Raw genomic sequence first — 19,913 nt, forward strand, 5'->3', positions numbered from 1 at the left:
AAATTATAATGATCAAAATGAGAGCGCTTGCAACCTCTCAGCATGACAATTCTATGCCAATAACAACACTACCAGGTATGACCTCTGCTCTACAGTTGCTTATTTTAAGTGCTTGTGCTGCCAACTCAATTACCAGAAATGGGAGTCCAGCACTGCTGAACCCTAATTATCCTTATGAAGCAGCCCAGCAACTTTGGAGAAGACCAGTCGCACACTGAAGGTCAACTGTAAACCTGGACCGGATATATAGTGATTTACAAAACAGTAACGGTAAAATTTGAATATTGTATTTTTTGATCCATCCTCATTCCACAAGGCTGATGATACCAAACATGCAAATTTATCACATTTCCATGAAGACTATCTACTGTTCTAAACTGAAAACCAAGTCAATGTTTAAAGACCAGTTGCCTAACTACAAACAAAGCTTAAAAACGTTTTTGAATTGCCTGGAGAGGACACAAAAGTTTCACTGAAATACAGGATAAAATGTCCTGTTCTGCTGGCCCATGAAATATAATTTCCTCCAGTATGCCTGCTCAAGCTTTTGGAAACCAGGGTAATCACAATTTGGTCTACAGCACACAATTTATTATTTATATTCTATTGTATTTTTTTCCCTTCATATATATATATGAAGGGAATTTGGGTAAATCTCAGTCTCATTTAATCTACAGTTTTGGAGAGAAGAGTAGCTTTCTGGGCTCAGCCCAGGATCCCCATGCTCCACTTCATTTCCCACTAAGCTGCGAGTTCCCAAAGACTGACATAGGGCAGACCGGTATCATCATTCAACAGGCAAACATTTTTAGCTGACAAATTTGGAGGAAAAAAAAAAAAAAAGAGAGCGCTTGCTTAGAAGGCAACTGCACACTGACATCAAATGGTCTATGCTGTTAACATCTTGACACTTAATGATTTTTGTTACTGGCCCCCAGCCCAACTAAATCAAAAGCACAATTACAATTTTATCCTTCGTCTTTCAAAGTCTGCACCTAAACACCACCCAGGAAACTTTCAGGGGCAAAGCCCCAACATCACAAAATGCAGAGAAGAAAAAAGGATCAGAGAACTGGAGGAAATACAAGCTAGCACTATTTATCCAATAGGAAACTTGTAATCAAGAGGACAGACCACAGACTGCCTGGGAGGAACACAGGATTTCCTGGAACTCACTCTTGGCCAAAGTTAATTAGGCCCAGCCTCAGTTTCTAAGGGATGCAGGCAGCTCAGAAGAGTGCTGCCTAGCAGGCACAAGCTGTTGATTCAAAAATTCCTTGGGTATTTTCACAAAAAAAATTAATAATAAAAAAGAAACATTTTATATTACTCTGACAGTGGTCAAACAGAAGCCAATACAGGATCCAGTTCATAACAGGGAGCTGCACCTTAAATCAGCAGGAGAAGCAAGAAGTGGTAAGTCCTTTACAACCTTCATAAGAGTCAATGCAAGAAGAATATGGTCATTCTGCTGGCGTGCACACACACACAGCCTGCACAGACAGGCAATACTCTACGCATAAAGTGCTGGGCTCACTTCATGTCAGATGTTTACACATAAAAAGGGATCAAGTATGATTACTGGAATTACTCCCTCAAGGACAAATGCGTGAATAAAACCTCAAACTTGACAGTTTCTTACACACACAGATTAAATAAACTGGCCAGAATATTATATAGGCAGGATTCTCAGGTCTCAGTTTAAGTGATATTTGTGTTGCTATCAAGTGGAAGAGGCTAAAGTGAACTGGGTACGACAGCTCAGAAGAACCAGATCACCTCCTAGTCTCTCTGTCCTGTTCTGGGCACTACTGCAGGATTACCAGTCCTGATTCTCAACCACGTGCAAGATGTGCAGCAGCAAGCCAGCTGCCCTGACTGCAGGGGTGAGGGAATAATGTGGCACCAGTAATAAAAGTGAAGGGTTTATAGCATTTTCCTCCCTCCTACAACAAACCCTTGCAGCTGAAAAGCAGCTAGATAACCTTTATAATTCTCTGAACTTTTATCCTGATGTGGAACTAAATTAATAATGAACTATTAATTTATTATCTGTACTAGAAATTGAAAGCAGAAATATCTGCCCTTTTAGCAAGGATTATAGTTTTACCTGCTCTGAAGGGACTGAACAGAAAAAACAAAGATGAGACCAGGGCAACATAAAAGTCACGTATTTGAGAAACAGTTTCCCAGCAGCTCTAGTACGAAATATTGCTTCTACTGAGCAACACCACAGGTGCTAGACAGTGCCAGTACAGCTGTAGGTCTTTTAAGAGCTGATGCTCACAATTAAGGGACACATATCTGCTGTCTGATGACCTAGAGCATCGCAGACCCACTCTCCCTACGTGCACAATCTCCATCTTTGAAGAACAACACAACAATATTTGCAGAAGACCATTTAATGACTGGAACATATCCAAACTGTGTATGATTCCCCAAAGCAAAGAGCTTGTTTTACATGGGAAGACATGCTCCTGAAGTAGCATCTCGTTCCGATGATATTTTTTTTTCCTTAATAAAATGCATGCCCCTACAGAAGTACATTAATAGTATAAATAACAGGAGCCCTATCCTTTGCTTCAGAACAGGCAGGGCGCTCTCCGAGACAGCAAAGCCAAACTGCAAACAGCCCTTAAGAGGGCACATTGCTAGAGCATACCTGTGATATGCTGGGGTGAGGAAGGTACTTAAGCCTACAGTTAGACAAGGTAAGGCTGACCAAACACCCAGGAGTTTGTTTTGAACTTAGGCTGAACAATTTATGTTACACAGAAAGCCATCGTTCCTCTACCATTTACAGAACTTGGGCATTTTGGCAAGTTCACTGATCAAAACCAAGACAAAAAACCACACAGCTCGTAGACGTTTGGGTCTAGGCATGCCTCTTGCACAACAGCATGGTTAATCGTGAGTACAGACTCTCATATGCAAGACCATTCTGGTTGAGGTGTCTCACAAGAAATGAAACCCCTCGGATGAAGAAATTGGGGTTTGAGAAGGTTTGAGAACACAGTTCGTTGACAGTTTTAAATACAAAGAATCACTCGCATTCCTCCTGCAGGAAAGCGTACGAGCAGATGCTCCTGCAGGAAAATAAAATCACGGGGGTTCTTTGGTTATGTTTTGTTGTTTTGGGATTCTTTGTGTTGTTTTTGGCAGATGGGCAAACATCTTCCTTTCATAAAGCAAGGAGAATCAAAGCAAACCTTGATAGACAGAACAGTAAGTAAAAACAGATCCAAATTAGATGTTTCCCATTCCAATTTCCTCAGGCAAACTGTCTAAGCAAGCACATCTGAAGAATTTCAGGACTAGTCCTACTGCTTTGAGCTAGCCAAGAAATTAAAGTGCTGTATTAGCGTTGATGCTACTAAAAGCACAGGGACACAAGTTTTTGACTCCACACAGAAAAGAATGCCTGGAGATGGGCCCAAAGCTCTGCAGCCAGCTCTGCTTGGACAAGTGTTGTTTTCCAAAGCAACAGTGTTGTTTTCCTCTGTTTACACAGGCGATAAGGCAGAGATGCCACAGATCAGTAGTTCCACTATCAACAGCCACATCAAAGTTCAATCTGAGAGCATCAGCACCATGTTCCTGAAATAAGAATTGCCCAAGAACATCAGAAAGCAAGGACCAACATCAGTCAGCTTTGGTCTAGCTGGACTTAGGCTGAAGCCATGTGGACCAAGCAGTAGCCAGGAAGCAAGCAAGCAGGAGATGGCTGAAGCAGCCATCCTATCTGCAGATGTGGAGCCACCGGAGGTACAAAGTGATAGGGCATCTCACAGACATTGCATTTTAGACAAAAAAAAAAAACTCAAACAAAACAGTCCATGCGTTTTGATGCAGTCTGCTTACTAGTTTTTGGAAACCACAACACAGGTCAATCTTTCCCCCATGAATGAATTTACTGAAGCAGCACTTCTGAGACCATCCCCATGTCTCAAAGACTGAACTATACTGACACACGGCAATGAAAAAGCTGAGAAATCAGCATCAGAAAAGCATCAGTGGCTCAGCAGAAGCATACGTCAAAGGTGCTCTCTAGCTGTCCAAAAGGAAATTAAGTAGCTCCAGCTACTATGAAGGGACAGACCTCTAACTTGCCTTCTTCATGACCTGTCATATGGGCCAATCTCATATGACAGGTGAGTTTGAGTTTCTTGCACAAGCCACATAGTATCTGGAAGGGTTTCAGACCGTATTCTGTTCCTTACAAAGATAATCTACCTACCATAGGAGGTAAAAGCAAGAAGCTCATTCTAACACAATAAATCAAAATGGAACAGAACCAGTGACAGCTGAGACAACCATTACCATTCACATACAAAAATTTCAACAATAAATTATTTAGTACCTCAGAAGTTGTAGGCAGCTATATAATAGCACAATGCCAGTCGTCAGGAACCCAAAGCATTGGAATGTTTATCCTATTATTGCAATCATCTATTTCCTCTTGCCCATAAAAACATGGACAAACTAATCATATTTTATAAAATCAACACTTAATTTACTCCTGCTGTCTTTTGCACAGAAAACAGAACACAGGTCATTTAACTTGAAGGGGAGTCGCGGACAAGCCCTGCTGTTGCACCAACTTACTATACAAAAATAAAGCAGAAGCTTAAGTATAAGAACTGAAAAAAAAACCCTATAGATTTCTACAGACATTCTTTTTCCCCCAAAATCTGAAATCTCGTATCACTTTTGGGAGTCCCCTGCCTTGACTTATGACTTGTTCTGAACATGCACTTCATGATCTGGAAGTTATTCCCAGGACTAACTGATCTTCCAACAATTTGCAAATAACCAAGTTCTGAGGCAGCAAGTTCAATTTCATATTTAAACAGAAACAAGTATTTGGTTTTTCACACTAATGATGCAAAGCATAAGTCATGCACTACAGCTTACCGCAGAAATGACTCAAACTGTACAGCTGCTGCAGCAATACACCTGGTATTTATGCAGAAATAAGCTTCATCACAAAAGCATCCTATTCCTTACAAAAATTTAACATGTAGTCATTTATCTTTGATAACATACACAAACTGGCCACATTTTGGGCTCAGGCTTTAAGCTAGATTTACACAGAAAATGGACTACAGTGGTTCCATATATTGCAGGAGGTCAAGAGCATACATGTCCCCAAATTCTTACATCAGCACTAACACCCCCTAGCCATTTTTTAGCGCTGATGTCACTTTTCCAAGCTCATGGGTCATTAAAAGCAGATATTAAGCACAAAAATGTAATATTACATTTAAAAGAACTAATAAATTTGAACAAATATTAAACTATTGTTCTCAATTTAAAGAGACTACAAACAGGATGCCTCTGGGCCAAAATGAAGTTTAAAAAAGGGAAAAGAATCATCCCACTTTAAAAGACGTATTTTGGAGAAGAACGACATTTCCTTCAGTGGCTGCAACTACAACGACGTGCAGCAGTATGTTGTACCTACCTGTCCCTGAAGTTCCATTTCCATCGTTTAAGCTGAATGAAATAGCAAAAATAAAACTGAGTGGAAAGGTGCTTCGAGAAGATTTAGTGCATTTCCAAGGACAGGGCATAGGGAGAAAAGGGAAGGAGGGGGAATGTTTTAAACACTTATAAAAAAGCAAGTTGCCCTACATCTTGCACCCAGGAGAGAATTCCATGACTTGAGAGCTGCTGGAGAAGAACTACTGGAGATCCAGTACAAAATCCAGAGCAAAACAATCCAAAATGTATTTTTTGAGCAGAAAAAAATAAACATTACTGAAGTGCTGCTAGATACCAAGTTACACGTCATACCATGACAGTTACACAACTGCCTCCAGCATTCACTGGTAGCCAGCAGAGACAGACTGCCTTCAGAGGAATCTCCACTGCAAGGCAAAACATTAACAGACAAATCAGTGCTTCTACCAACTGAGCAACCTAGAAGCGAAGCGATAGAAAAGCATCTTACTGCCTGCTGACAATTCGGCCCGACGTTTCCCTTTTCACCCCGTACTACTTTCATGAGGCAATGCAGGGTGCGACCTTTCCGATGCAGGCCTGAGCAGTGGTGTTCGATCTCCCCTCGGCAGCTCAGGATGATTTCTGGGCTCAGTGAGAAGTCTTCCATTAGCATGCGCCGATAATCCAACATTTCACCTTGGCACTCGCTGCTCACTTGTCGACCTGAGCCAAGAGAAGACGACTTGATTTAGTATTTATGCTTAGCAGAGCCCTTCTTGACCTATGCTACCATCATGCTGGAAGAATAGGGACAATGTCCGTGCTCTGGACAACACTAGGTTGCAACAAATGTGCTAGAGCAGACATGCTGGGGATTAAACCAATTGTTATGGTAGCTCCCAGCATTTAACTGAACCTGTAAAATAGTCAGTCTATGGATTCAATGCATGGATTTGAAAAAAAGGATTCCTGCAGGATTAGGAGAATTTTATTTTGGATTTCACATTACAGGAGGTGCTTTTGAAGAACAGCTGAAAATGCCTAGTGGATCTGCTGTTCTATGGTACAGGTCAGCTCTTCCCTGTACAGTCAAGGGCTCATTTTTCCACTGTAGAAACAGAAATCACCTCTGGTAATTTACCAGCTTGATATGTAATTGGGGGAGGAATCTGTCTGGACAGCAGGTTAAACATTTTCTGAGGAAAAGGTTTTCTAGAGCAATAGCACTTACTTGCTCAGGAAGCCAAAACACAGAATAGAGTATGTTACCAAGAGTATATATGGAGTGTCTAACAAACCACTGCACAGAAATCTAACTTTAATCAATGCTTAGATCTGCTATAAGCTTTCCTACAGTCCCCATGTAGACAGTTTGTTGGGGTTTTTTTTAATCAAGAGGAACATGTCTTTTTTGCTATGCCCTCCCCCTAGCCCCCATCACAACCTATTCATATGTATACAACGCCCCGTGCAACAGAGGCCCTATACCCCAACAGGGGCTCCCAGGTATTATAATACAGACACGTGGAAGTGCGTGGAATAAGTAGTGTTCCTCCTGGGCTATGCTTGGTGCATGAGCTACACACTGCAGAACCTGTTCCACCGTGAAAGTGGAAGTTAATAACTGAACAGCAGTTTTCTGTATGTAACTCAGAAAAGCACCCACCCTACTGCAGGGAGAGGAAAAAAACCCACAGCTTTTCCACAAACAGCACATATCATTTCCACATCAATCAGGAGCAATGAGTTATTCAAACTCACAAATGCACAGATTGCTTACAGTGTTACGGCAGCCCTTCCCTCCCGTGCCAGGGGCACTGCAGCATGCAGCCCTGCTGCTGAATCAGAAACCACCCAGCTACATGCCAAGGGGGAAACCAAACAATTCTCCAGTGCAGATCTGGAGGATATAACGTGTCATTTTACACGTTATAGCAATTTCATAGAGAACCTTTAGCATGGTCCTGCTGCATAGGGCCTTCTAATGCCTTTGGGACAGCCGCTAGCGTTAGGACATCTCCAGCTTACTCTAACTTAAAGCAACAAAAAGAATATTCTCACACTTACCTTCCTTCTATGTATGAAAAACTGGAGTTAGAGAAATTAGGGTATTTACCCAAGCTACTAAACCGCAAGAAAAGAACATTACTTACAAGAGGCAGAGGACTGAGTATCCCTGGCTTTCCCTGAGGGATGATAAATAGGTTCTCTATTCTGTGTTTTAACCTCGTAGCATATTTAATGCTTACTACATAAAGAGGGAAAAAGCTGCTTGAATTCACAGTGAATAGAAGGATTTGCAATTACACATCATCAGTCCAAGTGGGATTTGCTATTTTGCATTTTAAACTTCTTGCCTACACAATAGGAGTCAGCATCAGAGGTTTACTCAGCTATTCTGATCTTGAAAACAACAGTGATGAAAGCATTATGAGGAAACTTGCCTCTGAACCAAAGTTTGGAAAAGGTTACTTGGAGAAGGGGACTGTAAATACATGTTGAACCTGAAGGTCCAAGAGAAACTTCAAATCAAGGTCCCATCTCTTGATCCAACTCCACTTACCTCTGTGCACAGCAGACTCTAAGCACATCAACAGATAGGAAAGCCTGGCTTCCCGAGACCGGGGAAGGTTCTCCACATTACAGCGGTACTTCTTCAGATCACTTTTACAGGACTTTGCTAGCGAGTAACTGACTTTGTAGTCTTGCGCGATCAACTTCTGGCGGGTTGTCAGCGCATCACGACACTGCAGGAGACACATTGGGATGGCTGAATGAGCTGTGCGCCAGTGGCAGAGAGCTAGACCTGCTGCTGTTAAGTTTTCAAGTTCTGTTTCAAAAGACGACTGATGCTTTAGAATTTCACACGTTTAAGCTGGACTGCAGTTAAATTTCATTTGTCTCATAGAAACCACACAGTTAATGCACACTGAGGGCAACAGATCAAGGGTTTTAAAGGCAGCAGCTCTCTGCAGAGCACTTAAAACTGCACATTCATCCAGCTTTTTGTGAAGAGCCACGGCTCAGAGCGTGACTCATTCTTGGTAACTTCTTCCAGTTGCAATTACAAAATAGCGTGTTCTTTGGATTTGCTCTGCAATGTGCTGAACAGATGACAGCAGATAAAGCAGGCTAACCATGGGAATTTCTAGCCATTTTCCACTATTGGTGAGGCTCATGAGGATGCACTGTGGTCAAACCCGAACCCAGCAGCTGCAAGAACAACACCCTAAATTTCATCCAAAAAAGGGCCTGTAAAAACACTGCTATGCTTTGTAGCTTTTGGTTTAAATTATATGAAAATTAAATGTGAGGGCGGCAGATAATTCAGAATAGCACAAATTTGTCCATTCTTGGCCTATTTGAAAGGAAGGAAACTTTGCATGTGTACAGTGGAAAGAACAGGGAGCAACCTCGAAACAAGGAACAGAGAAGCCCTATAGCCGTCTCCCCTTCCTTACATGAGGATTTTGACTTTTCTCCCCCTCCTTCCCATACCTACTCCAGAACCTGGAAATCCCTACTCCAAGATATTCCCACCCCCTCCTTAATGCTCCCATCTTTGTGCCATAACTGGGACCTTGGGACTGGACAGACTTAAAGCTCTGGACACAAGGAGATAGAGGCTTGCAGATACCTCCTCCCCCAAAGCAGGGGAAGGTCGGGTACAGCCAGGGAGCCCAGCGACCAGTTTTGGATTACACAAAGCAAGCCACCCACTAGGCAGCTATTGTTGGCTACATGTGTATGCAGCAGCCAATGCCATCAGCAAGGAGGGACTTTTTACTAGGTAACAGCTTCTACAAAACTAGTGATTTGCAGATGGTCTAACCTTGGCAGCTATAAGAGCGAGAACTAGATCGTGTTCTTCCTGCTCTGCAAACTGCGCCCTCAGAGCATCCACCCCTCTCTCCCTACCAAGTCATCTGCTACCGCTTTGTCTAATCTCTCAACATCTTACACTCATATCTTAGACAGCTGATCATGGAAAAGACCCCTCTAAAACCACCACTGTCCCTGTACAACCAAAAACAGGTTATGCAAAAATAGCAGTCCATTTCAGTAACATGCTTGTACAAAATGAAGCTTTGTTTCAAGCCCTCAGGGATCACTCTCTCAGTTTTGAATTTGTTAATTGGAACCAAGCTTTCAGATAGCTAATGCATTTAAAGAAAAGGAAATGAGTCTCATCCCTCCAGGCCTCTGAATTGGGCTCCTTCAGCGGAGCTTCTCCAAGGAGGGCTTTACAGATATCCATCTTCATATCCTTTCAGACAGATTATATAATTCCATATAATCCCAAACACTATGATGCTGCTTCTGAAATCACTGAAGGCATTGCTGCTTTCCCAAAACACATACACCAATACAAACTCTTTTCAGGACTGGCTTTCCAGAACAACTTTTTTGTTGTTGTTGAAAACCACATCTTCAGGAAAAACCTAAGGAAAACTTCAGTAACTGAACTGTGCATCTTTCCCACAGAATTTGCTGCTTCATAGTCACGCTCATAGGGTTGAAAACCAAAGTGAAACACACACAGCTTCCTGTGCTGAGGCATTTGGGCATTTTGTTTCTAATCTGTATGTTATGACAGCATTTATCCAAGGCTTACCCCAGCATGGTGCGACTTCTACTTTAAACACTCAATCACAGTGCTACCACTTGAGCTCCACATCTACCTTCCCAAATTACCTACACAAAAGCTTTGATTTATTTAAATCCTTAACTTTAAAGGCTGTAACTTGAGTATAATTAATTCAAGCCATCAGCACGTAGCTGGAAACACAAACATATCAAAAGTAAAAGCATCTGTTAAAGCAGTTGGTTATCTGACCATGTAGATGATGGATTTTCCTCAACACTGGAAAAGAATAATGTAGCCTGAACTGATGAATGATCTGATGATTTCCACATTAAGGATTTGTCTCACTAAGACAGATACCTACCTTTTCACTCATTGATTCTTCAAACTTGTGATTAAAGAGGCACTTGTAGACTCGGCCTTCCCCAGCCTGAGTCTGTGAAACAGAACAGTCACATTTACCATTAAAGATAAGACTTGTAATGCTTAACGAGCAGGCTAAACTACACCTAAAGAGATTTATTTTTTAAACTAGAAATATATTAAAGTTAATATTTCAAGTGACAGTGATAGCTTCTATACTATAAAAATCTTTTAAATTTTATTGCATTAAAAAAAAATCTGGCCATGTTCACCACCCTTTTAGTGAGAAGACGCTCAGCTGATACAAGCTAATTCAGACTGAACAATGCCGCTTTCCAGCTCATCACTCCAGGGATAAGGAGTGCTGTGAGTAGAGTCAGACCAGGCTTACCTTATGCAACAGCTGACTGCTGCAGAAGGGAGCACTCGCTTACCTTTGCTGCCTCCTCCCCATTCGAGTCATTCCACTCCCCATCACACCAGCTCTGATGCCCATTAAACCATTTATGCCAATTCAGTTCATTAACCCACTGGAAATAATGTTTGTTTGTTGGGTGAGTGAATTTAATACCAGATTTATTGCAAAACGACAGCTACAAGGTGTCTGTTTTCAGTATTACACAATCTGACTCAGGCTCCACTCTACTGTTCTATTCCTTCTTCCAATGGGGTTTTGGGTTTTTTAATGCATTACTGTAGACAAGAAGGCAAGAGGAAACTACTCACATTTTCACAAAATCGTTCTCTGTCATCTCGGCATGCAAAGTAGAGATGCCGATCCAAGTGGAAGTCATCTGAAGAGAGTTCAGCTACACGAAGAATTGCTTTCTTACACTGATCAGAAACCTGAATTCGAGGATCAGTCTCCTCCGCCTCTTTTACCAGGCCTTTTTCCAGGCATGCCACCACCTCTCCTTGTGAGTGGGCATCCTGTATGAGAAGAACAAGACAATACCTGTAACCAAGCACTCACACAATCAAGTGATCTGTGATTCTGGATAAGCACCACATAAATTAAGCAACAAACAAACTATCTACATATAGACTTCCAAAAGTTCAGCCTAAACTGCATTTACATTCAGATGAGGCAACAGTTAATATCTGTACTACCCACACACTTTATACATCACCATCCTGCTGACAGTCACCATGAAATCCTCCCCTCCAATGCTCTGGGTTTGTTTTAATGTGACGTAACGAGATTATCACTACTTAGTCACACTGCTCAGAGCAGTTTACCAAAACAGCCAAATTATCTTTAATCTGACATAGCTGTCTTCGCACCATGGCAACAGCAAGCAACAGCATCACATTAAGAACATACTTTGGGGAGAGAAAAATCATAGTTCCTCCATGCTGAGACAAGCCTTCAGTTTGGGTGGTGATAGTTAGTGATGCTAAAGAGGCCACAAAGGAGCTTTGACCAATGTAGGCTTCTCAATACTAATTCCTCCATTAAGAGAATAAAAAAAAAATTCATAGCATTCAAGAGCAGATAAAGTCTAAGACAAAGCAGTTCTGGCCCAATACTGTACGCCACGTTCACTGTCCTACAAGCCTGAAGACAGCTTTGGGCTACGACCAGCAACTGCCAATAAATGTAGAGAGCCTGCGCTTTGTATGAAAGCCCAGAAGAGGCAGGGCAAAGCTGATCAAAGCTCCATTTAGTTTCCTACATTCTTTTTATGTGTTTAGAAAGGGAACTATACTCCCTCTATACCTCTGTAGAGGGTCTGATTCCTCTAATAAACAAGAACTTTTCTGGAACAGATGTCTCAAGGCTTCTGCAAGTTTTTCCTGTGAAGACCACCTTAATTTATGCTGCTCTGCTGTGATAGGATATTGCTGCTAAACTTCTATCAGACTACCTGGAGTATACAACAAGGCATGCATATTTGCATACATCTGAATTACTCAACCTGGTATTTGCAGTAACCATTTAGGAGCTATCCCTCCAGCTCACTCTGTTAAGTAGATTCATCCATTGCTGTTGCAGCAGCATGAGTAAGAGAGCAGTCTCCGTAAAACATGACCATGACTATTCAAAGCCATGCAACTCTTCCAAATCTTTTTGTTCTGACATGTTTCCTTGGGCAAGCAGCCTTTGATTCCTGTTTTAACTCTGCTACACTTGGAGCACAAGCAGAATTGGCCGATTACAAAGTTGTAAACACAACCCAGAGGTATAATCAGTTTAAAAGGGCTAGAAGTCATTTTCCCCTTAAAAAAGGCAAAAACCCCAAAACCCACACACCCCAAAACTCCTTATTTTGGTTTGCTCTTTTCTTTGAGTGGGAACTGGCCAACTCCACATGATGGCCAGATATCAGCATCTCTGAAGAAACAGAATTATATATCAACAGTCCCTTTAGGACTGAACCCAAAAGGGATCTGAGGAATACTAGTTAGCAGTACATTTGCCACATTACTTAAAATTGCCATTTATCCATAACCACACCAACACTGTTCTGCAAATCCTTCTGGTCAGTCATAGAGGTTGTAATTACAACCGAGGAGCTGGCAAGCGTAAATGATTGAAAACAACTATTTTAAGCTCCTCTGGCAGTTTTTTTGCTCCAGCCTAGGTGAGGTTGCAGCTGGGAGGCAAGGCAGACCAAGACTACTCTTATTCACCTGCAGCCTCCCCTTGCAAGCCAGCAAGGAGGGCACAAGGCAAGCTTTTCCTACTAGGAAAATCAGAAGTTTCCTGGTTTCTTGCAGCATGGGTCTAGATTCCTGGTCAGAGTCATACTATATATAAAGTAAACCTATTTTTAATAGTCTAGTGAAAGTGGGTTTCCACATGCTGGATGCTGAATGTTTACTGTTACATTTCAGGGACAGAACATGAAATGACTCATTTATTGCATTACTTTGCAAATACAGTTTTTACATTTGGGTAGATCACCCTGCAGTGCTGGCTACTCTGCTGCCCTGTATTACAGTAATTTTAAAACGTCAGACTTAACAGAAATAGAAACACGCACAAGTCAACACAGCCGGCTCCTGAAAGATGCCGTCCTGCCCTTTCCTCCCACCTCCAAGCATTTACATGCCTTCTTGTGCTGCCATTAGTGTTCCTGTACCCACTTGACACTGTTTGGGAGATTTACTGACCTAATCTGGGGGTTTGTTTTCAGGCAAATCAGGTCCCTGAGTGCTAGTGCTGACTAGTTAAGCCAGCTTAAGGAGGTCCTAACTCTTCATTTCTTCAAAAGGTCATGAAGGCAGCCACGCTACAGGCCAAACAGAGTATAGATGGGACTTTACGAATGTGGTTTAGAGAAATATCACTTCAAGCTTTAGTTATAGGCTAACACCTACTGTATTTAAGATTGTACAATCTCTTATTGCAGACTGGAGGGGGAAACAAACGTCTGTACAGCTGCACTCAACCATCTTTTTCTAAAACAACTGGCAGTCAAAAGTTTGACAGGCGCATCCTAAGGATAGCAGGACAGCTTTGACACACATTTGTGGTACCTGCATCACTTTGCAGCTCTACGTCATGCAGAGCTGCCTGTTCCCACCTGCACTCCACACACCACCAGTCCCATGGGGCCAGCTCAGCTTTGGAGGCACCAAAGCCGAGGGTTGGCATCCCATGGAGTGAGCTCTCCCAGTCCTGCTCCAGCACTGGCTGCCTGGTAGGTACAAGGTTATAAACACCTGCTGCGGCCCTGCTGAATGAATGAATCCCAACAAAACTTTTCCTCTATCCAGCCCCCTGTTGTCAGAAAACCTCCACCTTAGAGTGGAAGACCTCTAAGTTCACTCCACAAGTCAGGACTCCCCAAAATTGCTGCAGGGGCTGACAGAGTCTAGGCCTCATTTCTCCAGTGCAACACACTGAAATACAAGAGGTTAAATCTAAAAACCACACACATTTCTTGGAACTGTTGCCTCACCACCACTATCAATCTTAAATGGAAAATTTTAACTGAAAGTTGCAAAGATCTGTTAAAGATATTAGATAATTATCTAGTCTGGAGTGCCTTGAAACTCTGCATAGTTTTATGAAAGGACACATTTAGATCCACAAAGGACACAAGCAGCTTTCCAATACCGTCCTACAGCACTTTGAGCCACAGAGAAATGGAACTAAGTTCTAAATGTGCCCAAGCAAACCCCCTTCCGCACAACGCTTTGGGAGATTTTAATTCCTGTGACCAAAATTCAAACTCCAGGCACATGGCGCTAGGCCAGGATAGAATTTTAAAAATCTTGTTCTTACTATTCATTGTCCAGAGATTCCCACCCCCACCTCAGTATAGTTTAGGCTTTGCAATTCTTAGGGGGTTATTCCATCATTTTCAGAAGCTCCCCCAGAAAAGACCTTATTCTGTCTGAAACCTGACATGCCTCCAGTTCATGACTGTTCTTGCTGCAGACTTGCAGAGAGAAGCTAGAAAAGTGGCCAGAAAAGAGTCAGGAGTAGAAAGGAGCAGCAGGCATGAGAGTAAAACATAACCTGTCTTATCAGCACAGCATCTTGCACTAAAAGGCCATGCTGACTTGCTGGACGCAGAGCAGTCAGGCTATGGAAAACCACCCAGCAGATCAACCATGAGTTCCAGTTCAGCACTCCACCTAACCCGGATACCAGAGTTACAGGGATGGCTCTTAGATTAGCTAATTCCCAGTACTTCAGCTGACAGTACACTGCTATAATACTACACTAAGTAAACAAACACTGAGCTGAATGTTATCACCTCTTCCCATTTAGACTCCTTTGCCCTCTGTGTCCAGTACTTCTATGAAACTAGGGAAGGAGTGAGAAACTGTACTTGAAGCACTCAGGGGTGAAAAAAAGGCAAGAAAACAATGGTCTCCTAATGTGCCTTTTTTCAGGAATCTGAAAAATACTATACTATTATCTGGTAAAGTACTACAACAAATGTGCAATTGACACTTATGTAGCCTTCATCATGGCAAATAAATCAACTCCAGTTTGGACATCGTGGCTAAATCCAGCACCTGGGCAACTATACGCTACCCACTAGTTTGATACGATCCTGGACACAACCAGGATCGGGAAAGCAGCTCATTGTGATAGGCAGCCCAAGAAGAAAAGCTCCGTTGCAATTACCAATTCCAATTTCAAATTAGAACCCTATTGCATGACGACAAAGAAAGCTTTAAATACCCGGAGACAAATTGCTATAAAGCACAACAGCCAACTCAAAAGGTGACTGAAACTACTATTAAATATTTCTCTATTAACTGGAAGAAGAAAACAAAGAAAAATAACTCCACAACACAGGCATATTACAAAACTTAATACTTTCAAATGACACATCTACAACCTTTCTGCTATAGACTTCACAGCACAATGAAGTCTACAGTCAGATCAAGACTTCTAAGCTGAATTTTATTGCTCTTACAGAGCAGAAAACCAACAAGAAACGTGGAAAAGGCAAGCACAGAAACCACCACATCAGAAGCAACAAACCCAGCAGGAACAGAATTCAATTAGGAAGTAGAAAGCAAGCTTAAAAAAAAAAGGAAGCATAGAAAAGGAAAACGGTTAGCTAGCAGAGGGGCTTCAAGAGGCAGTGTAATTCCAGAATACCTGCTGAAGTGCCTTTTACAGTTAAAAATGCCAGTTTATCCCCGTTACTATGATGAAGCTGTCATACTGCAATCTACTAGCCGCCTGATGTGGATGCAGTTAGTGGTCTAGCAGTGCTTATTTCCATTAAAAAAACCCCAAAAACTCAGAGTTGCATGTAGAGTTGCATCTCTACATGCAACTCTCGGAAGCTACAGCACAGAAATAAAACCTGAACCAGCATCTGATAGAAGTATATCAGATGAGATTTCTCCAAAGCAGAAAAGGGATAGAACAGAACAACAAAAGAAATGCTTGCATAGCCATTTATAGCTGTTTCTATAGCAGTATAAAATTCTTCAACTGCTCTAAGTGCCAAGGATGACAGCATAACAAGACACATCATATGACAGGCTGTGACGCTTTCACAAACCAAGGCAAAATATTCTGGATTGGGTAACAAGAAAGTGAGGAATATGCATAAACCACACTAACCCCCATAAAAGTTTGGTTAGTGACTAGCTTTGCTATCCCACAGAAACTTGGGGACCCAAAGTTTGCATTCGTTTCCCTCTCCCAGATGCCTTGTGACCTTAGCCACCCCTGCCACCCTCACCCTTCACCCATCTTAACTTCTGTGACCAACATGGCAGGTTATGCACAGTTACACACACAAGCCTGCCAGCGTTGGTTTCACTTCTACTATATGAGATTTGGCTTATGCTCACAAAATCGACTCTACTGTACCCTTCAGTGTATTTACCCTAAGTATTTTAATGTATTTTAATTTGGTCAAGCCACAGGTGATATGCAGACCTGACACCCAGGACTTCCAATTCTATACTTATTGTTAAAAGCAGTTTCTCATTTCATGAGGTCCTTCAGCCCAGTATTAAAAGAGAGCCTTTACTTTATGGAGAAAGCAAGTTACTCAGCTGTTACTAGTCTGAACCCATGGTGCCTGCAAGTTCCTCCCACTTCTATGGTTGCTTTTTTCTTGAAAGTGAGTCCTTTTGTGCTTTCTGTTGTTCAGCTAAGTCTTCTGGAATACACTAGGCACTTCAATTTAACACACTATGGATGTGAAGCTGCTTACAGCAGCTAACATCTCAAACTAGGAAAACTTTTTTTTAAAACCAAAAGAGGTGTATATTTTTGTTATATACCTCCTCATTAATAGCTGATTTAAGAGACTAATTCTTAAAAGCAGAAGAGCTACAATTTAAAAAGCACTGTAAAAAGTTGATAGGCTAATTTTAACTTTATCCCTAAACGTAAAAACTTACCATAAAAGGCGGCACTCATTCCTGCAGCACTACATAATTGCTGCCTGCATTAGCTATGCTGAAGCAGACAGGGAAAGACAGGGCCTTGAAAATAACCCCACATCTAGTCACCACAAACTGCGCTTTGCATCAACCTCTGCTTAAGTCTCATATGGCAAAAGAACATTGGTTTACTAAACTCAGTACAGTATTAGTAGTAAGTCTGTACTAAAATGTGACACTAGGTACTAAATACCCTTCAACCGTTTTCAGGTGGGCAGGGGAAAGGGGAAGGGAACAGATAAAAGCTCTTGATCCAGTCTACCAACTACAGCCTGAGAAAGCAGAAAGGGTTATAGCACAGGCCACATCACCTTGATAACCTTCCTGCGCCACACCTGACCAGGCTGTGAAATAAGCCTAGCAATAGGTCTGCTTACATCTATTGTTTGGATTCATCTTATCAAGTCAAGCCTGACAAAGCGTGATCATAAAGACAACTACCTACCAGATCACCTGTAGTGTGGTAAGGAAAGACAAATGAAAATCATCTCTGAACAGCAGTCCCTCATAGAGGAATAAATGCTTATTTATTGAAAAGGAACTATACAGAATCAGGACACCACCCTTTTCAGACAGATGACATACACCATGTATTTTCTCAGTTGCAAGTAAGACAATAATACTATTGCAGAGCCTCCACGTAAGTTTCCTTAAGTGAATGACTTTTAAAAGCCTATTAACAATCTACATGTTCTCTGGATACCTTTTCTCCAGGTCGAATGCTGCCACATTTCAGGAGATTGATGTCAGCCTTGCAGTCATCCATGAAGCCACAGATCAACCGATAATCACTGAAGATAATGGCTGTCATTTTAGTGATGTACTGATGGCACTGGTATTCAGTGATGTTACCTCTGTGATCCACCAAACATGACACCAAGAAGCCTTTACCAACTGGTTCATCTGCACACTCCTTGATCTGTTAAAAAAAAAAAAGAATAAAAATACAGTGGCTGCAGCTACTGAATTGAACCTTTTTAAAAAAACAAAACCACACAAAACAAAACAAACAAAACAAAACATCCTCAAAGAAACTTGCATCTGTAGCTTCAAAATCTGCTGGCAAAGAAACGCTCTAGGCTTTAGTTTGATTTTCAGTAAGTCAGAATACTTGAAAATATTTAAGAAATGAGAAATACCTCATGTGTGCCAGTATCTGAAGAAAGCAAACGCAGCGACGTTGAGGATTATAAACCCTCTTGCTCAATAATCATCTTTCATAATAATCACATTGAACACTAGCAATCAAGTGGATTTGTAGGAGAAATGCTAGTTTGACAAACCTTTATTTAGAAAACTGAGCATATTACAACATCACTAAATCATACTTGGACACCCATTAGCCACCTGACCTCGTATAATATAACATTTTGGCTAGAAGTGAGACTGATTCAAAAGCAGCACATTATTTATTAAACTGTTTATAACTTGCTGGAAGCTGAAAATTACTATAAAGCAAAATCCTCAACAAATTCATTTTTATCCAGCTCTTATAGGAACTGATTGTTGGTACTAAACCATTTTACTCAGTGGTCTAAAAAAATAAAAGTCACAGCTAACAAAAGCTGAAAGCTGTGCAGGGACTGGAAAAGCAGTGTACATGAACAAACAGGTCCCCAATATAAATCACAGCCTGCACTGCTCAGGGAAGCAGACAGTGAGGCCAAATCTGTCACCTTTGGAAGTAAAAGGTGCAGGCAGTTTTGACAGTCTTTCCAAAGGAAGTGGAAAACATGGTTACTTATCAGTTAAGGACGCTTCCCGAGGAATCTTGCAATAGGAGCTGTGCAATGCCTTGCTCCAAGGAGTACCAAGATTACACAGACTCTTTTTAACCCTAAGAAGCCCATGTTGAAATACTTGCCCAGTTCTGGTGTCCCCCATTCAGGAGTATGCTGAAAACTGCAGCCATAATGACGCAGAAAGCATGCTTGACAGCCAGACACTAAAGTTCAGTGGTGACAGTTTTTCAAGCAATAGATACATGGGTTGACTTGATTACATCAAAGATTTGTTCCCGTACAAATACTGAAGGGCTCATCAATCTAAAGGGACAACCATGGCAATCAATAATCCAGGCAGGTTCAGATACTAAGCAAGGGCAGCACTAAGGGAACAGGCAGGGAACCATTTTATCAGTTCTCAAATACCAAGTTGGAATCTTTATACAGGAAATTTTAAAAAAGAGAGAGCCATCTCTAGAAAGATATATTCTAATTCAAACAAGAATTAACTCAGGGCATCCTGTGACAGACTCACACAGGTCAGACTAGATGAAAAAAACAGATTTATCTCTGCCTCAGCTTATGAGGCCATTAATTTCTATATAGCAAATAAAACGTGCAACATCTTAAACACCATTATTTGAAGGCAGATGTAGGCTGGTAGAACATTTTGTATTTAATCTATATAGCTATTAAAAAAACATAGTTACTAAGGTCACCGTAACCGTTATATATAAGGCATAAAATACATTTTGAAGTGAAAACACATATGATTCATTGCAGGGTGAAAGGGAGAGAGTTGAGAAAGTATTCTCCGAGAAAGCTGCATCTTCGGTTTGGCCGTGCTTCAGCTCAAGTACCACAAGCCAAACCAGCACACAACAGCAACATGCTGTTTTTGGAAGAGCCTGGCTTTG

The 19,913-nt window shown here is 41.6% G+C and overlaps 1 protein-coding gene across 1 annotated transcript in view; it reads right to left on the reverse strand.

Annotated features, from left to right (window-relative positions):
* GLG1 (golgi glycoprotein 1) overlaps positions 1 to 19,913 on the reverse strand; it is an 89,120-nt gene that overhangs the window by 24,261 nt on the left and 44,946 nt on the right. The window contains exons 4-8 of the mRNA XM_075510480.1: positions 17,976 to 18,191; positions 11,120 to 11,323; positions 10,395 to 10,466; positions 8,009 to 8,192; positions 5,954 to 6,168 (exon numbers count right to left, since the gene is read on the reverse strand). Of these exons, the coding sequence (XP_075366595.1) occupies positions 5,954 to 6,168; positions 8,009 to 8,192; positions 10,395 to 10,466; positions 11,120 to 11,323; positions 17,976 to 18,191 (891 nt within the window). The remainder of the gene's footprint in view (positions 1 to 5,953; positions 6,169 to 8,008; positions 8,193 to 10,394; positions 10,467 to 11,119; positions 11,324 to 17,975; positions 18,192 to 19,913) is intronic.

Source organism: Mycteria americana, chromosome 8 (genome assembly GCF_035582795.1).
Source record: "Mycteria americana isolate JAX WOST 10 ecotype Jacksonville Zoo and Gardens chromosome 8, USCA_MyAme_1.0, whole genome shotgun sequence".
NCBI lineage: Eukaryota > Metazoa > Chordata > Aves > Ciconiiformes > Ciconiidae > Mycteria > Mycteria americana.